General features: G+C 47.4%; 1 protein-coding gene and 1 pseudogene across 1 annotated transcript in view; both read left to right on the top strand.

The window, feature by feature from the left end:
* Nucleotides 1-3,040, top strand: part of LOC121837810 — a 151,618-nt gene extending 148,578 nt beyond the window's left edge. Inside the window, exons 12-13 of the mRNA XM_042293628.1 lie at nucleotides 2,739-2,849; nucleotides 2,993-3,040. Of these exons, the coding sequence (XP_042149562.1) occupies nucleotides 2,739-2,849; nucleotides 2,993-3,040 (159 nt within the window). The remainder of the gene's footprint in view (nucleotides 1-2,738; nucleotides 2,850-2,992) is intronic.
* Nucleotides 3,041-4,682: 1,642 nt separating this feature from the next.
* LOC121837809 lies at nucleotides 4,683-17,209 on the top strand (annotated as a pseudogene).
* Nucleotides 17,210-18,217: the final 1,008 nt, after the last annotated feature.

The following is an 18,217-nucleotide window of genomic DNA, read 5'->3' as shown; positions in this document are numbered from 1 at the left end:
GTACGGGACTCCTTTTTGGGTGGTCACCGACCACCATTCGCTGTGTTGGTTAGCGAGCCTAAAGGACCCATCGGGACGCCTCGCTCGGTGGAGCCTACGACTGCAAGAGTACGACGTGACCGTGGTCTACAAGTCAGGCCGAAAACACAGCGACGCCGACTGCCTGTCCAGAGCCCCTGTCGAGTCAGCTACCGGATGTGCCAAAGACGACGACGACGACGACCACTTTCTTGGCGCGGTGAGCATTGTATTGTATTGTATTGTATTGTATTCTGCGGCGCAATCTCTTTGAAAAGAGAGTCGAAGTTCGACACGCCAAAAAAGTTAAAAAAGAAAAAAGGAAAAAAAAGAAAAAAAAAAGGGGAGAGAAGGGGGGAGGTCGTCAGGGCCCACCATCTGTCGTCGATGACCCCTGGTGGGCGGAGGGTAACAGCTACACGATCATGGCATGGCAGCGCTCCAGCGGGACGATCCTGAGTTGCGTGCACTGATCGACCACTTGGAGGGACGAGGGGGTACGATTCCCCGAGCCTTCTCGCGTGACCTGCCAAGATTCGCCGTCCGGAGAGGTCTCCTCTATAAAGAGAACTTCGGGGACAACAACTCGACGTGGCTCCTGGTCATTCCTGCTAGTCTTCGAGAAGAGATCTTCGAAGCCTGCCACGACGACCCAACATCTGGTCACGTTGCCTACAGTAGGACTTTTGCACGGATCCGAGAAAAATACTACTGGCCCAAGCTCCCGAAGACAGTTCATTTCTACGTCCGTTCGTGCCACGAATGCCAACGACGCAAGAAACCACTGACGAAGCCGGCAGGTCTCCTGCAACCGATCGCGCCCCCGACTGCACCATTCCAGCAGGTTGGAATGGATCTTCTCGGACCTTTCCCACCGTCGACGCAGGGAAACCGGTGGATAATCGTGGCAACTGATTATCTCACCAGGTACGCCGAGACAAAAGCACTCCCGTCGGGGACCGCCGTGGAAGTAGCCAAGTTCTTCGTGGAGCCTACCGTCCTCCGACACGGCGCTCCCCAAGTCCTGATTACGGACCGAGGATCCTCGTTCATGGCGCAACTGACACAAGAGATACCGCCTGAGCCACACCGACCACCGACGGACCACGGCATACCACCCGCAGACCAACGGGCTGACGGGGCAACTAAACAAGACCATCGCCCACATGATTTCGATGTACGTGGACGTGGAACACAAGACGTGGGATGAAGTGTTGCCCTACGTCACGTTTGCGTACAACACGGCGATTCAAGAAAAAAACTGGCATTACACCCTTTCAGCTGGTGCACGGCAGGAAGGTGACGACGATGCTCGACGCCATGCTGCCCCACGACCCGACGGACGACGGCACTGACGACGCCCAGCTGGTCATCCAACGAGCAGAAGAAGTACGCCAGCTAGCCCGTCTTCGAATAAAGGACCAGCAACGTGTGGACGCTGGCCGGTACTACCTTCGCCGCCGCGACGTGGAGTTCCAGCCCAGAGACAGGGTATGGGCGTGGACGCCCATTCGCCGCCGCGGCCTCAGCGAGAAACTGTTAAAACGCTACTTCGGACCCTACAAGGTCATCCGCCGCCTTGGGGACTTGAACTACGAGGTGCTCCCCGACGGAACTCACCCATCAGAACGCCGCCAGCCATGACCCGAAGTCGTCCACGTAGTGCGACTCAAGCCGTTCTACGCGCGTTAGGACTGTGACACTGCTTGTTTGTTTTGTTTCGCCGTAATTGTTTTAGCCATTTCCGTTTTCCTTTCGTTTCGCATCGGGGCGATGCACTTTTAAAAGGGGGATAATGCCGCCCGCAGAGCCGAGAAGGCAACGCTTGGTCACGGTCTTCTAGAAGATTCCCGGTCATTCTCGCAGCAGACGTAACTTTCCCTCTGCTTTGTTATTCTCGAAAGTGCCAGTTCATCCTCGCCCCGAGCGCGCGACGCTCGAACCTTCTTTGCCGAACTTTCCAGATAGTGACGCACTGTAGATAAGCGGCTGCCCGCGACCTTGTCGAGTCAGTCTCAGTCTCGCTCGCGCTCTCTGTTTTGCCGCCGAATCGCCGCCTGTTTTTCTGCTGCCTCGACGCTCTTTCGTTGCTTATTCTTGGTTGGCACAAGTTCGCCCGTTAAAACCTTTATTTTCAGTTCATTGTTCGCCTTCTCGTCGCCTTCATTCGTGACAATATTTTATATAGTAGACTGAACGTTTCGGAAAGCGAGGTCAGCGGGTGCGTGCTCAGCCCAAGCTTAGCAGTGACGACACGAGCTCCCGCTAGGAAAGCGAAACTCTAGCGGGCTCGTGCTAAATCCATGGTGCGAAGTGACGACACGAATTACTACCGGTAGCGAAGCGTAACTCTAGAATACGGTTTTCAAAGACTCTAATACGAAAGTAGAGATTTTGGAGTTGGCAGTGGCCCTTTAAAGTGCATTTCGAGTACTGATTTCTAACACGAAGGCGCACTCTGATTTAAATATCCACGGAAGCAAGAATGAATATGTAGCACTGGATACCTTGTATCTGTGGGCCTAGTTTTCACGTTCTTAGACTTCCAACTTGGGTGCTGTAACACGCTGAGACCCCTACCGCCTCCCTCCCTGCCCCCCCCCCCCCCCCCCGGCGCTTCCTTCCAAAAGCTCATGTACGCCGTGAATTATCCGATGTATTTAAAGTTGGACAGCTCTACTAAGGCATACCAAAAGAGCTGTACAATATATTCCTTGCAGGAAAATATGTTGCAGAGGTGTATTCTCTATTGTAAAACGCCTCCTGATGAAAATGGCGCATCTTGGAATCTGAATGTGACAGCAGACGAGGGGACACCTTGCAGCAAAAAGGTGGGCTTACACCTTCACTTCTCTTGTTGCCAATAAAATTATAGATTCCCCTTCCCCCCCCCCCCCCCAGAAAAAAAAAAAAGAAAAAAACGCATGCGGTCTTCAGTCTGAAATAAACTGTTCTCATACTCGTATTGTTTCAGCCTCCGAAGCATTGCATAGCTGAGGAATGTGTTTCAGTTTCGGAATAACAACCATGCCCTGTTGGTCGACTCAAAAGAAAACACTTTAGGTCAAACTCTGCACGGAAAACACGATTTTATTTTCCCATCAAAAGAAAAGAATAAAGATTACTTTTTTGGAAGTCTAGGCACCAAGAATTCTGAGCACAATAAAACTGGTAAAACAAGCTTTGTTGTAAACTTTGTGGTGAGTACCCGGAGCTAAGCTCTAATAATAAATTTATCCTTCAAGCTTGAGCTCTACTTATATAAATATGTGTCACTTTCGCATGTGTTTTCGATAAGAGAAGCAGCCGGGATAGCACGCCCGGGAAGCTGAATATTGGGTTGGTGCGTGAAGGACTCCTGTGACTTTGCATGGTTAAAAATTAAACGACGTTCACAATTCGCTGTAATGCTGAATTAGAGCTCAATTCTTGAGGAGGAGGAGAGGGTCGGAAAGAGGAGGTTATGCCCCTCCAACTCCTCCTCCCCTTCCTCCCCTCCTCCCTCGTGACGTCACTCGTGACCCCCGTGACCTTCGTGACGTCACTCGTGAAGGTCTCATGAAGGTCGTGGCCTTCACTGTGAAGGGCATGACCTTCGTCGTGACCTTCAGGAGTGAACTTCGTTACGTCGCTCGTGACCCTAGTGACTTTTGTGACGTTACTCGTGACCCGCGTGAGGGTCGGATGAAGGTCGCGACCTTCACATGGCCTTTACTGTGACAGTTGTGACCTTCGTCATGAATATCACCAGTGACCTTCATGACGTCACTCGTGTCATCACTCGTGACCCTAGTGACCCTTGTGACGTCACTCGTCAGTCCCGACTTCTACGTAACGAGTTACAAGTAACTGATTACTTGTAATCGGTTGCATTTTTTTACCTTTTTAACGCTTTCTTTTTCTACTTTCTTTTTACTGTTACTTTAAAAAGAAAAAAATACTTTTTTTTCGGCAACGTTCGCTCTAATTCAACTACTATTTTTTCCACGATCAATTACAAGTAATCAATTATATGTTTCTGAAACAATAAAAAGATTTAGTTTTTTTACTTAAAACATCGCTCTGTCTGCTCGTCCCTCACTCGTCTATATTGCACCAACGTAGGGCGTATTTGTGACACACAAACTACAAAATAGGTACCAAGATACCAGAAGTTTTAGAATGTCCACGCACTCAGCGACGTTTTGAGTGTTGAAGCTTAACAAGGTGTGAATGACAAAAAGAAACAAAATGTAACAGCTTTCAAATATGTGTGCGTTTTTGATTTCGCAATAAAAAATTTAAAAAGTAACGTGAGAGTAATCAATTACTTTCTGGTAATTTTTCAATTCCTTTTGTGGTACAGTACTTGGTTACTGAAATCAATTACATTTTTCAATAAAGTAATTATAATTGTAATTAGTTCCTTTTCTTAGTAACGTGTACAAGACTGCTCGTGACCTTCGTGACGTCACACGTGACGGCACGTGTGACGTCATTATGGGAAACGTCCTATAATGCAACGCGCGGTTAAACCGACGGCGACGCCGCTCAAGCCGGAAACGGGCGCCTAAGAGCTGCGCTCTAAAAACATGTCTGGATTGCCAGTGCAACCTTGTCCGGTGCTGGTCCCCACTGCTCCACCTGCACGGCGCGCAATGCCACAACGTGCTTCTGCATAAGAAATGTTTGCTTTAATCTTCAAGGTAATTTTACCTTGTTAAAGTTTTTTTTACCCTACAGGACTGGAAATAGTGCACGTTGGGTGTCACTGTATTTGAACAGTGTGCATCATTAGTTTAAAAAGTTGTTGTATGATCAGAAATAAATATAACACATAGAAAGGCTCAAACAGCAGGAGCTATTTTACGACTGCGGACGAAACTATGACACTGGTGTTGAACCTCAGCTCCGCCCATTATCGCTGAAATGTTTCGAATCCTGCTGCCATTTATTTATAACGTGTAAAATAATAGATGACGTTCCAACATTTCTTGCCGGAGCGCCGCACCTCATGCATTACGGGATTTCGAGATCAGCTACACGGTTATGGCAATAAGCACAACGTTTTTTTTGTGTATATATATATATATATATATATATATAGGTCGCAAAATTCGGAGTTTTTGACTCCGTTCGTTTTATTATCAACACGATTGTTAAAATAGCTGTTTCATATAATTGTCGACAAATCTATTTTCCAAAAGTATACATACGATAGCAAAGTTATTTCAGAAGGGAAGTGTCAGCTTTTGATTCACAAGCAAATTGTTTTGTGTATGTTTATACAGCCGGAAGTTAGTCTGCCTCAGTGGGCGTCTGGTGTCTCAGGTGTAGATGAGCAATTTAGCCAGTGCGGTGCAACCACTAACCTGGGGTCTTTAACGTGCATCACACAGTAGTGATACACCAACGCGCACAGGTACGATGCTCATCCAGATCGAAACGGGCAGCGGCAGGGATTGAACCTTTTGATTCTCAGGGTGCAATTTTACTTGCAAATGTCGCAGTTGCGACGTCACTGGTGCGGCATAAAACGTGTGGGGGTAACAGCAGTGATCAACATTGCAGCTGCAAAATCACAAAAAAAATCACATCATTTGAATGAAACTCAAAGGAAAGCTGAAAAAGATTCTGGTAAAACAAAAGTTAGACGTGAGTTCTATAATGTTTTTGTAATGTGCGCTTGAATGTCACAAGCATTCAACCTGAAGGGATTAAAGGTCGCTACAAAAACCACATAACCAACCGCTGGGTGTGACCTCGTACCCAGATGCTTCGAATTCCTTGCACGTGCCGCTTGTTAGGGAACGCGTGCATCGTTTATGACTGCTCGGGTAAGGCTTGTGGAAAGCACGGAACTATTGAGATCCCTGTATAATACGTCAGGATTCCCTCCTACCACCGAACGAGACGGGCAGGAGTGGCTCCAGCGCTATTTTGAAAGCGCCGTTGTGGCTACTGGGCGCATCAATCTGCAATATAATTTCGATATTTGTTATCCTGGAGGCCAAACAAAGACGATTCAGGGGTTCATTCTCTAATACAGAACCACTCCAAATTTTCTTTAAGAAAAAGGAAGCACAGCATGGAACGTCGTTAACAAATACACGATCTTGAAAGGGTAATGAACACACACGTAAAAGCCCATCAGTGAAAAACTGTTGCTGAACATTTGTGTCACGGAAGTTCTTTATATACTGGTACACTTTTTTGCAGCTCCTTTCTTTTAGAAACTTGTACAGACTATACTCACAAGAAAACTAAACAGTTTTTTTGTTGTCAATGACCACCAGCACTTTATATCTTAGGACCGAAATGCATGGAAGCGTTGAGTGTACTTACCGCAGTACATATATGCCAGCGTGCGTTGCCGCCTTTAAACTTCTTGTTAGGTTCCCGTACCTATAAGTATCCACCAATGGCGATAATTCCGGATGTATCTCGGCTGTAGGAGCACCGCCTGGGTCATAACAACCTCATTTTTATATCTTCATAAAAAGTAATTTCAGGCAATCGATTAATGAACATAGGTCAAGTAAGTAAGTTAAAATTTGTTTTAGGAGGTACCTTGTGAATTCGTCTGCGTGATGAGCTGAACAGGCTCCAGACTCGGTACTGCAAAAGCTACGGGTTTTTCATTAGTTAGCATTTAGGTTATCAAACAATACTGATTTTAGTTCTGATAAATGTTTGCTGTGCTTGCAAAGAAATCGCAATCATACGCTAATCTGAAAACTACGTCAAACTTCTACTCACAGTTGCCGTGTGCATTTGAAAAAGGCTGTTCAACCTCAGAAATTTCATGAGCAACATATTCCTTCCTGTGAAGCAAAGTTAAATATTTGCCTTATGAGACTAGATACCTTATCACTGCTCGGTTTCCGAAGTGCTTTTTAACAAAACCCTAAAATCCCAAAATTGTGTCTTTTCGTCTGTTAGTAGGTTTTTACGTCAAATTGAACGGGAAAATAATTTGTCACGCGACATCAAGTTAAAATACGCCATTCTAAGACACATTGACCTGACACCATGGCGTCAGGTAACCTGAATTGCCGTCAAGCTATCTTTCCAGACTGAATTTGTAGTGACACTTGACAGCACGAAGCATGACGTCCAGTGAACTGGCGCAATAAAAAATAACACTGCTAAATATAGCTAAAAAATTGATGCCACGTGTCATTATGTCTTGTGATGCCATTGTGTTAAGGGACACCACCACTTTGCCCCGTGAAGACATGTCACAGGATCATGTCGCGTGACGTCTGATCACAAGTGACGTTAATCGCTTCCAAACATTTAGTAGTAAAACACATCAAGTTACCTTATGTCACGCAATCCTTTCACGCTAAATGTATCAGAAAAATAAAATTCACATAATTTGACGTAAAGTGGCGTCATAAGACCAAGTGGTATCACAACATGACACCATGAACTATCGTCACATGACGTAGGTTACTTCAAAAGAATTGTCTCGGTAGACTAAGCGAGGAATTTCGTGTTACGTCATCACGTGGTAAATTTTCGCGCTCAATTGAGCATGGGAATTAGTAAGCAGTTTGCTCTTCACAATGCAAAACGACTGTTTAATATCTTCTTTCCAAATTTAAATAATCGTTCCATACGTAGGTGCTGCATTCGTTGTATTATAGGACCCTTCGGGTAGAGGTGGCTGTTAATTTATCTTAATTGAGGAACCGCACGTTGAGAAACAATACATTTTTTTATGAAGTTGGTACACTGCGCATTAGATTAATAGAGTATTTCTTTGCCGGCTTGCATACATAGACTGATGAAGTGTGCATTTCTTTATAAGAATGTACGGCAACATATACTCCCGGGAAATGTCGCATTCTACCAAGAAAATGCATGAAAACAAATTCTTGGAATGAATGAAGACATCTATGTGACGTTTGATTGCAATAGCATTTTGACTGATAACCTTAACAGATTATAAAATGCAGTTGCGATAGTAGGGCTCTGTGATCTACGAAAACACAGCAACCATCACAAATTAACTCGGCACTTAAATACCTGCGTCTGTTTCTTCCGAAGATAAACCTGGCAGATCTGCTCATCACAATAAAGGGGCCCTCCGGAGCTTTCTGCGATCGTCTGTTTATATTGTTATATTGCGTAGTAGGTGCAAGTTAATATGCATACAAAGTTTTAGATTACAAAACCGTTTATTAAGCAGATGGCAGAAGAAATATATCGGGACTATTTTCTCTTGGAAGACAATCCCCCATTCCCTGCCCATCGCTAAAACTTGACCAATGGAAATGCTGCGTCCCGCGGTGAATGCGAACGTTATTATTGCAACACTTTTTAAGCTTGTTGTAAATTAAAGTTTGAGAAAACCGTAAACTGATTGTTGTGCGGAAAACACAGTCCGCAATTATAGCTCCATAAGCAGCGAACTATGTTTTCTCCCCGCAAGCATGTTGCTATAGGGGGTGTTGCGTCGGCGCGTCGGCTCGTCTGCTTCCCGGGGCGTCTGCAGGCGTGCGTTTGCGGGACACATGTTCCTTCTTCCCGGGGGTCCCGACTCCGAAGCCAGCTTTGTGATCCTTCCACGTCAACGAGTCAAACTTTTCCTTGTCATCTGTGGGATGCGACTGCGTATTGCAGTAGCAGCGTGACGGTGCGGTGCGACGAACGACGACTGCCGAGCACAAAGTCCGGGTTTCTTGACGACGGTCCGCGCGTGTTCGAGAGATTCCTCCGCGGGTCGGCGGTCGGCCGCGTTGGTGACGCGCAGTGACGCCGGGATCCTTCGCTTGCTATTGGCTGACGCGTAAAGAGATGCCCCTCCCGTTTTCCGGGGTCATCTAAGAAAGGGGGGCGTGCCGGGGAGTTTGATAGCAATTTTTATAGGGAAATCCGCCGCGCATGATCGTAATTTTATGATTTTTAGGATCCTTAGGGCCTGCAGATTGAGTTACCGCCATAAATAGACCATCGCAGAACGCTCCGGAGGGCCCCTTTATAGCGCGCGCTTCACCGAGCGGTACTCCAATCTAAATACCACTTTATGCTTTCCTAATATGTTTTAATTTAATAATTAGAAAAAATTATTTAGTGATGCAATTTCGAATCGCAACGATTATGTTCTAACAATTTCAAACGCGCCTTTGCTTTTTGAAGTGCTATGTTCTTACACGGTGCAATCTGAGATTATTACAGTTTTTTTGTAGCAATGAAAAGGCATATGTAATAAAAACATTATCACTGCAAGCTCTTTAGTTCGCTTTGACTTGCTTGAAATTCACGTGTTGCTTACGGTGGCGAAATGGAGCACCGAAAATATGCATTCATAATGCCGATATTATTAAGTATTGTGTCAGGGGATTGCAACGCAGGAATGTATAGGAGTCCAGTATAAAAACCGCATATATTAGCAAATTCTGTGGCTTATAAGCCTTTCAATATTTGATCATTTTCATCCGTGTACAAGCAATGTCTGCAGAAATATTATTTTTGTGCCACCAAACTTCTCGGCCAAATAGACGATTGCAAATGATAATTAATCTTCATGGGCTATTCCTACTTATTTTTCGATAGTCAAATTTCTTGAAATACATATTTTGTGTCTATCGAGGCACACCTGAAGCTTTAATCCAATTCAGCGAGCTGGGACATTAAGTCAAATTATCGAAAATTACTTTCAGCATTTGACTGCTCTCATGATCTCATTTAACACTAAATTCAATTGCTCGCAATTTTATAATGTAATATGGTGTTCTACAAGGGCAAATTAAAACGAATATAGAGAAATGATAAACAATTACCACGCGCAGTTCATTATCTTTCTCTATCAAAATGGCTGCCCGTTGATCCTTTTCATGATATACCATTTTTTAAGGTCCGCTCCCTTTATGTGAAATGTGGAATAGAACAAGATAATCATATTTGTTAGCTTTTTACTAGCTGTTCGAATTTATAAAGCAATTTCGGAAAACACTCACATATTCTTTTACCAGCATGTCTCTTTCGTGGTAATGTGCCAAAAAAAAACTCGCCCGGAAAAATCTCCGCTGGTTGTTGAGATAAAGTGATATCATCATTGAAGAACAGCGTTAGCTCACCATCAAAACTACGGGACTCTATTAAACGGGGATACACAAGAGCCTTCCAAAGGTTTGTAATGGCAGGAAAAATACGGAAACAATTGTCTTAATGCGAAAGCATTAACTGCCTCATGGAGCAAGCTGACGTCATTAGTTTGAAGCGCGAAAACGACACCTATAGCTTCCATCGGTTCCATTGGCTGGCGCGCGTCAACGGGGCGGCTCCCATTGGCCGCTGCGCTCGTCAATTTTCACGGTCGCTCACCCGATGGCGCTCCGTGTCCATCAGCGCGTCATTAGCACGGAGCGTCCGAGGTCACCGTGCCCAAGGGAGACACTCGCTCACCGGCGACGAAAAGTACGCAGCAGACGAAATAAGGGAGCGGACGAGCGGCTTGCATGCTTTCGCATTCACATCTCATAAGGAGTGCTTAGGTGTACCTCGGTCGTTTTTTTTTTTTTTATTAGAAACTTCAGCTTATTTATAATCGCGATAGGAGGGATTCAGAATTTATTTTCACCTCTTTTAAATTTTAGAAGAGCATTGTTGGCCGCTTGACAAACATCTGTGCTCTGTTGTTTCTCATTGTTCTCCGTAGTTTTATTTATTTCCTTTTATCTTTTCCAAATCACGTCTTGCTTGTTTGTTTGTCTGTATCTGTTCTTTCATTGTTTGTGCTATGTGCGCACTAATAAGGCCTCGAGCTGTTTGTGGGCATATTAAACAGAATAAATAAATAAATAAATAGTTCATGCCATACTGATGTCTAACTCAGTGTACCACGATTAAATTGGAATACCGAAAACGGAAATACTGCTAATAAAAAAACGCAAGGAGGTGCTTGGACAGGTGACTCAGCCACGCTGGAGACTAACTTTCGTAGCGGTATTTAAAACTGCTCTTTTTCACAGACGTCAGTTCAACTAAATTCTGCCGTATTTTATTATGCTAGTGCCGAAACCCGGGAGTGAAGAGTCCCATCCCACCACCGACACTGTATTTCGAGCCCGAATCGATCGACCGCAATACTGATTCTCTCCAGCAACCGGCAGCCGAGCGTCACTATTTTGAACCGAATCAAACGCATAAATTTCCCCAGTGACCACAGAAAAACCTACCAACTCCAGCAAGTCATCTGCCTGCTGAATCTTTGTAACTTCAACCCTAACATCAACTAACTTCGAGCACCTTGAGCATCGTTGAACGTCCCCTAACTAAGGAACTGGTACAAATCTATACGTATATTACCTCGAAGCCCTACGCCCGCGACAAAGTTGAGCGACAGTCAAAACCACTTGCGCAGCCCGTAGCTTACCACCTCCTGTGAATCGCCCGTCTTAACTAAGTTCTCTGCAAACTATACCAGTACCAGTGTGATGATGTGGGGGAACAAGGATGATCAAAACGACTCGCGTGAAAACTGTGAGTTGGACTGAGCGAAGGACGAGAAGGAAGATGCAGTGAACGGGGTGAAGATGTGAATACCTAGAAGAAGAGGAGTGCAAGGCAAGGACAAGGGCAAGAAATGGATATAGACCCATCCCGAAACTACTCCCTCTTCAGGCAGATCTGAAAGCCCTGCACAGAGACGTGCGCAAAGGACACCAATAATGTGGCAAGACTATTACTTGTATAATACTGTTCTTGACTGAACTATATATAAGCGATCGACTTTCCATTAAATGGTGTCTTTTGCACACGCACCTGTGCAGTATTTCCAACTCTGCCAGATGAGGGCGTAATTTCGGGATGGGTCTATAACGAAGAAACGAAGACGACGCAGTGATGAGAGGAGGACGACACACGCTCATGAGACGTGAGAAAAGGGCGGGCACGACACGGAACCCGACCCGACAGCGGTGCTAGCGGCAACCGAGGAAGAGCCCGGACGGACGAGTCCAGGCCCATGGGGCTTTTATCCAAGATTTCTGGGAAACATCCGCCCGGGCCAAGCGAGCCTGCCAAGCATTTCCTGGACAGGACTAACTCCCTGTCAAGGCTGACGTGCAACGCCGTGCCGTAAGCGGATCCGTCGAACTCAACTTTATATATATATCTACACTTTTTACTTTGTAACTTCTTTTTATTACGACTGTAAACAATATCTTGCTTTTTATATTCACCACTCTGGAATTCCGAGTGTGAGCGCGTGGTATCCTCCGTCGCCTTTTCTTCTTTCAGCTATCTTTGACGCGCCCCAAGTGAGCGTGCGTGGTGACGGAAGAGAAAGAAGCCGCCCTCGTGCCCAGCCCGGACGGCTCGTGCGTTCCTGTCTGGTGCTGTCGCCAGCTTGTCGAGCCTTCAACCACCCAAGCCAGCCTCCACCACGACCTACTGTAATCCTGACCTGCCAACAGACAAGAGCGGCAGCGCCCGGTGTTTAATATATACAGAATCCGCAGCGTTTCGCAACGTTGTGAATGCATGGCGCCACTTAAAGGTCTTTGTATTTCCTTAGATATCCGCACGTCAATTTGAGGCGCGCAAGTCGCGGCTGCGTTATTGGGCCCTGGCCTGTACGCGGAATAGCTCTCCTACCACGATTTCGCCACTGTGCGTGTGAAATATTTTGCCACTAGGGGCGCCAGCTACCGTCATAGTTATTGCCCCGTGCCAGTTGCAGATGAGGCGTGGGTCGAACACGCGCCTACTTATTAGACAGCTTCAATATGAATATGCGACGGAGGATAACCGGTTTCATGGTTAGCATTATTTATTAAAAACTTTTGATAATTAACACATCAAGCCTATTTTAGTTCTTTCAGAAGACATTGTGGATCATTGCTGTCGGTTCATACCTTGAAAACCTTCCTAGACGCAGGCTTTGCTTTCACCCTTTTTAACTTCACATTTTTCTCGGCCACGCAGTTTGTGTAGTTTGAAACGAATGACCGAACACATTTTTTCAGTAAGAGCTCAACCAGGTTTTTTTTTTCTGCCCAGGTGTTGCACTTTTGTGATAAAAAGAAGGCTTCTGCATGTCGTTGGTAACACAGCTGCCACGAATGAATGGAATGGTTTGCTGCTAGGGTGACCACCCGTCCCGCGACTCGCGGGACTGTCCCGCATTGAGGGCTCGTGTCCCGCGTCCCGCGAGAAATTCAAAAATCTTCGAAATGTCCCGCATTTCATACTGTCGTAAAATTCACTCCGCTACTCACGGTGCTGCCGAAAAATGGGGCACGGGGAAGTGCGGAGGTCGCTAGTAATTGTGTGAATTGAAATGGTACGCCATGTTCTATGATCTATCCAAGCATTGCGGGAAGCGACCGTCGTTCTTGCAAGGGGACCGACGCGCATGCGCCGTAGTGCCTCTCTCTTTGGTGGGAAAATATTGTACGAAAAAGTTCTCGCCCAAAGTTTAAATATAAAATATTGTAATTATTTTCAAATTGCCGTGCCAATGCGAAAGGTGTGCTGTGGATTTCTTTTTTTTTTCTTTAGTGAAGGCAGCCAGACATACAACGGTCGAAAAAGAACATAATGTTAAAAATTTGTGTAGGACCATGTTGACAGAAGTAAGCGTGGACAGGAAACAATAACCAGAAAAATATTTACTGTTTCTTATTTCCATTTGATGGATTGAGTTCTGGTACGGTCGATTTTTATGTTTTCAACTTCGGCACACGTAACCATCGCTGGCATTCAAAATAATCTATCACTGGTAGTGAAAATTATTTGAGCTTAATTGCTGCAATACAATCAGCAGGTGTATAAAGATAAACAGTACGGGATAATAAATATGTTCACAGAGCCTTGGTTCGCTGTGTGCGTCTTAATAAATCCCCCCCCCCCCCGCCCTCTGCCCCGCGTGTCCCGCATTTCACTAGCAGGAAGGTGGTCACCCTATTTGCTGCACCTCAGCAGCATTTCAGCTGAGCCTTCCGCTGCTGCCTTTGAAAGGCAGACAAAGCCTGTAAATCTCCATTTAGGACATGACAGGCCTCCGTGGTCGACACTGGCGATTCGCGCAGTCGTTGGGGTCCATGAAAAATAACTCCAGCCGTGTTTTTAATTGCCGATTTACAATAGGGTTCGCAGCAGTAAACCATACAATCGGTGAATCGTTATACGGTTCAAGCTCAAGTCCAAGTTGCAGAGCCCGAAAACATAAAATCACTTCGGTGCTGTAGTACAATCTCGTTCTACCTCCTTGCACCGCCCCCTCGTCGCCTAATCAGCCAGACAGAGGAAATTAGATCAACATTGAAAAATGTTTATTGCCCCGCTACGAGCGAAAACTATTGGTTCCGCCACTGGCTCCGCTCTGTGGCGAGATGGACCCCTGCGGAAGAGAAGGAAGAGCGGTAATCAGCTAGTGGCAGGGGTAGCAGCGTAGCAGGCCTCAGAAAAGGCAGGCTGTGAGCTGCGTGTGGCTCCCAGAAAAACCTTTACCGCGCGCCCTCAACGGAGAAACCACGCACTCCGCCGGCGACAGCTGGTTGCCCTTTTGTCGGCAGGTCAGGATTACAGCAGGTTGTGGCCACCACCAACTCGCTCTTAGCCCTACTACTCAACGTGTGTTTTTAATGGAAATAGGCTTCCTCAATCCCTTTCCAAGGCTTGGCCCTCATGCCTTACATCTGGCGCAGTCGACTTTGAACCGTGAAAGCCTACACTAGCCCGACCGCCAGCCGTGCGTCGAATCGCCTGGTTCCGCCTACGCCCCGTCGTAAACACCTGCAACCGTTCTCGACAAGAACTTCAGAAGCTTCGGAACGACGTACTCCCGCCCCTCGCGTCTTCGCAAAGCGCTAAGAACGCGCTTTGTCTCGGCGGTTTCTCGTGAGCGGAACGTTTCGTACCTCCTTGGTAAGCCTTGCACGACACAGTCATGCCCGGCATTGTCTGGAGTGAACTAGACGCAAGAACTATGCCGTGTCTAAGCGTCTAGCTTATTAAGGAAGAGCTCGCTGCACGTGAGCTAGACACTTCCGGCTCAAAAGGAGCCCTCATTCAGCGACTTGCCGCGGACATCGAGGCGCGCCGCAAATCTTCACCTAGCCTGCACCAAGCGTCGGCCTCTGCCGCTGGCTCTTTGGCACTAGACTCCATCACGCTACAAAACCTTGCTGTTTTGTTGCAGCGGTTGCCTCGTCCTTCAACGACAGTTACAACGCTACCAGACCTGTCCGCGTCCCTCCAACAGTTCGAGGGCTCGCCAAAGCAAAACGTCAAAGAATGGCTGGAGTACGTTCGTCGCGTCCAACAACTAGCCTCGAGGGATGACGCTACCACCCGGCTCATCGCAGCAAGGAAGTTGAAAGGTATAGCACGAAACTGTCACCTCGCGTTCGGAAGCCAATACGACACGTGGCCAACTTGGAGAGACGCCTTCAAAGAGACATTCATCACAGAATGGACCCTTATCCACTGGCAGGAACGCGTCATGGACGTGACTCAAGGGATTGGCGAATCCCTTCATCAGTTCGCCTTCGACAAATTAAGAATCATCCAACGCTGCCCGGTAACCCTCAGCGATCCGGAGAAGATTGACAACCTACTCCAAGGCATGCGGGACCAACATATCGTCTCAGCATTGGCAGCCAACAGACCAACAACCGTCCAAACCTTTCTTGGGAGATGTGCGAGCCTGGATACGTCCGCCCAGCACGCCAAGGCAAGCCCTTCGACTACTCCTGCCCAATAAAGTTACCAATCATATTCGCCTAAATCGGCTAGATCCGAATGTCCCACCCACCCTACGCAGCGCTATAGCTTGACGTCACCGTCACCCACAGCCTCACGTCAACACATCGCGGACCAGCCCACCGACTTCAAGAGGCTAGATACCAAGCCATCTCGTCACAATATGGAGGTCCAGCGTCGTAGTTTCGTAGCACACCGCTTGGGACTTGTCCCAAGCGGTGTGCTATAATTGCAGACACCTCAGTCACCTCACTTTGAAGTGTACAACATACACCAGTCAGTCAGCCCAGGCATCGTCGTCGGCAGCTAGGGCCATGCCTGCAGTGCCATTACCACCAGCTCTTCATACCATTCCAGCAACCCTTGAAGGCTCTCAACTGCAGTGCCCATTCTTTTTGGCGACCATCACTGGAATTGGGCATTATGATGCGTTCCCAGGCTCAGTTTCTTAGCTGACTCTCGTAACAAAGTCGCCTGTTCCAGAACGCAAGCTACAACCCTGGACTGAGCCTCCATTGGCAGTAGTAGGAGGTACTACCGTACTCCCAGCGGGAGCAGCTTTACTTAAGATCACCATTGGCCCAATCGCGGGAGTCGTCCAGGCCGCGGTTCTGGAACACAACATCCTCCCCTTCATCATTGGTGAAGATAGGTTTCGAGCCGCACAGGCGCGTCTGATCTTTGAGCCTCCGCAGTTCGTCCGGCTCCAGCATACGGCCACAGGTTTGTCTCTCATAGCAGAACAAAAACTAGCACCATGGATGTCCACTCCCGTAATTCTCACCCAATCGAGCCTTAATTCACAAGTGCAGACGATGTCACAAGACTGCTTACAGAGAGAGCCCTTGCCGTCGCCGGAGCAGCCATCTGGCAAGCCTTCACCCAGGAAACTCCACGTTTGCCTTTAAATAGCCCCAGTGCCGAGCCGCCAGCCCAGACAGCCGGTACTGTTGCTAAAGACATTCACCCTGATCTTCCCCTGCCCTCCGATCAGTTATCTTTCAGCCGAAATAGTGTCATTGCCGCCATTTTGACACAGCAGAATGAAGCCTTCGCCCGTTACAAAGATGACTTAGGCCATTTCACAGGCATGCAGCATCGCATTAACCTGTTACCAAACGCCTTGCCATAAAGCCGTAGCCCGTACCGATATGCTCCCGAAGACTGACAGTTCGTGGAAAAACAGATAAAGGAACTCCAGGACCGAGGTGTTATTCTTCCAGCATTTGGCCCATGGGCTTTTCCAGTGGTCGTAGTGTCTCGCGGAGATAAGAAACGTTTGTGTGTTAACTATGCACCACTCAATGAACGCACGATCACAGTGGTGTACCCCCTGCCTCTTGTGGATGATATCATTCAAGACATCGCTGGATGCGCGTACTTTGCTACCTTGGACTTTCATAATCCTGGGACTGCACCCAGGATTATGAAAAGACAGCTTTCATCCCTCACCATGGCACATACATGTGGGCTCGGATGCCGTCTGGTTTGAAAAATGCGCCATCCACATTCCGGGTGTCACGGGTGGTGACCAAAACAAAACAGGAAATAAACAGGAAGAAATAAACGTTTAATGTGGCGAACTTGTGCTAAAAATAAAAGAGTACAAAAGATAATATTAGAGCGTCGCGGGCGTCGAAGTCGGCGTGGCAGCAGAGTCGAACGCTGGGGCGAGACTGACACCGCTCGCCTTGCGGAATCCCTTATGTACCCTCGTGGCTTTCTGGATCGTTCGGCGCAGAAGGTTCGGCGCGCAAAACATTCTAATCTCGAATCAGCAAGACGGTTTTCGAATTCACCAGAACATCACACTACAGTGTCAACAAAAATGCGCCTCTGCGGCCAGGAATCGAACCCTGGCTTGCGTGGAAAGCAAGCGCGATAACCGTTAGGCCACGCGCGCGCTGCCTACTTGGCCAGCTGCGCGCGCGGCATTACTCCCCCCTTCAAAAAGTGCATCGTCCCGATGCAACTCAAGAACAAAACAAATAAAAATAACGGTAAACTAAAGAGTCATTTGGAACACACAAGGTCCACAGTCCTATCGAGCGTAGTACGGCTTCAGTCGCACGACGTGGACGACTTCCGGTCGTGGAGTGCGGCGTGACGAAATCCGTGTTCCGTCGGGCATCACGTCGTAGTTAAGATCCCCGAGTCGACGAAGCACTTTGTAGGGGCCGAAGTAACGTTTCAGGAGTTTCTCGCTGAGACCGCGGCGGCGAATCGGTGTCCACACCCACACCCTGTCTCCGGGCTGGAAGTGGGCGTCCCGACGACGAAGGTTGTAGCGGCCAGAGTCGACGCGTTGTTGAGCTTTAATACGGAGTCTGGCGAGCTGACGTACTTCTTCTGCCCTTTGGGCAACCACCTGGGCGTCGTCGCTTGCGTTGACAGCCGGTTCGTGGGGTAACATAGCGTCCAGCATTGTCGTTACCTCGCGACCATGCACCAGTTGAAAGGGTGTCACTCCGGTGGTCTCTTGTACGGCCCCGTGTTGTAG

The sequence above is a fragment of the Ixodes scapularis genome, unplaced genomic scaffold, assembly GCF_016920785.2.
Source record: "Ixodes scapularis isolate PalLabHiFi unplaced genomic scaffold, ASM1692078v2 PGA_scaffold4__175_contigs__length_147842914, whole genome shotgun sequence".
Taxonomy (NCBI): Eukaryota; Metazoa; Arthropoda; class Arachnida; order Ixodida; family Ixodidae; genus Ixodes; species Ixodes scapularis.
This window is presented reverse-complemented; position numbering and strand designations above follow the sequence as displayed.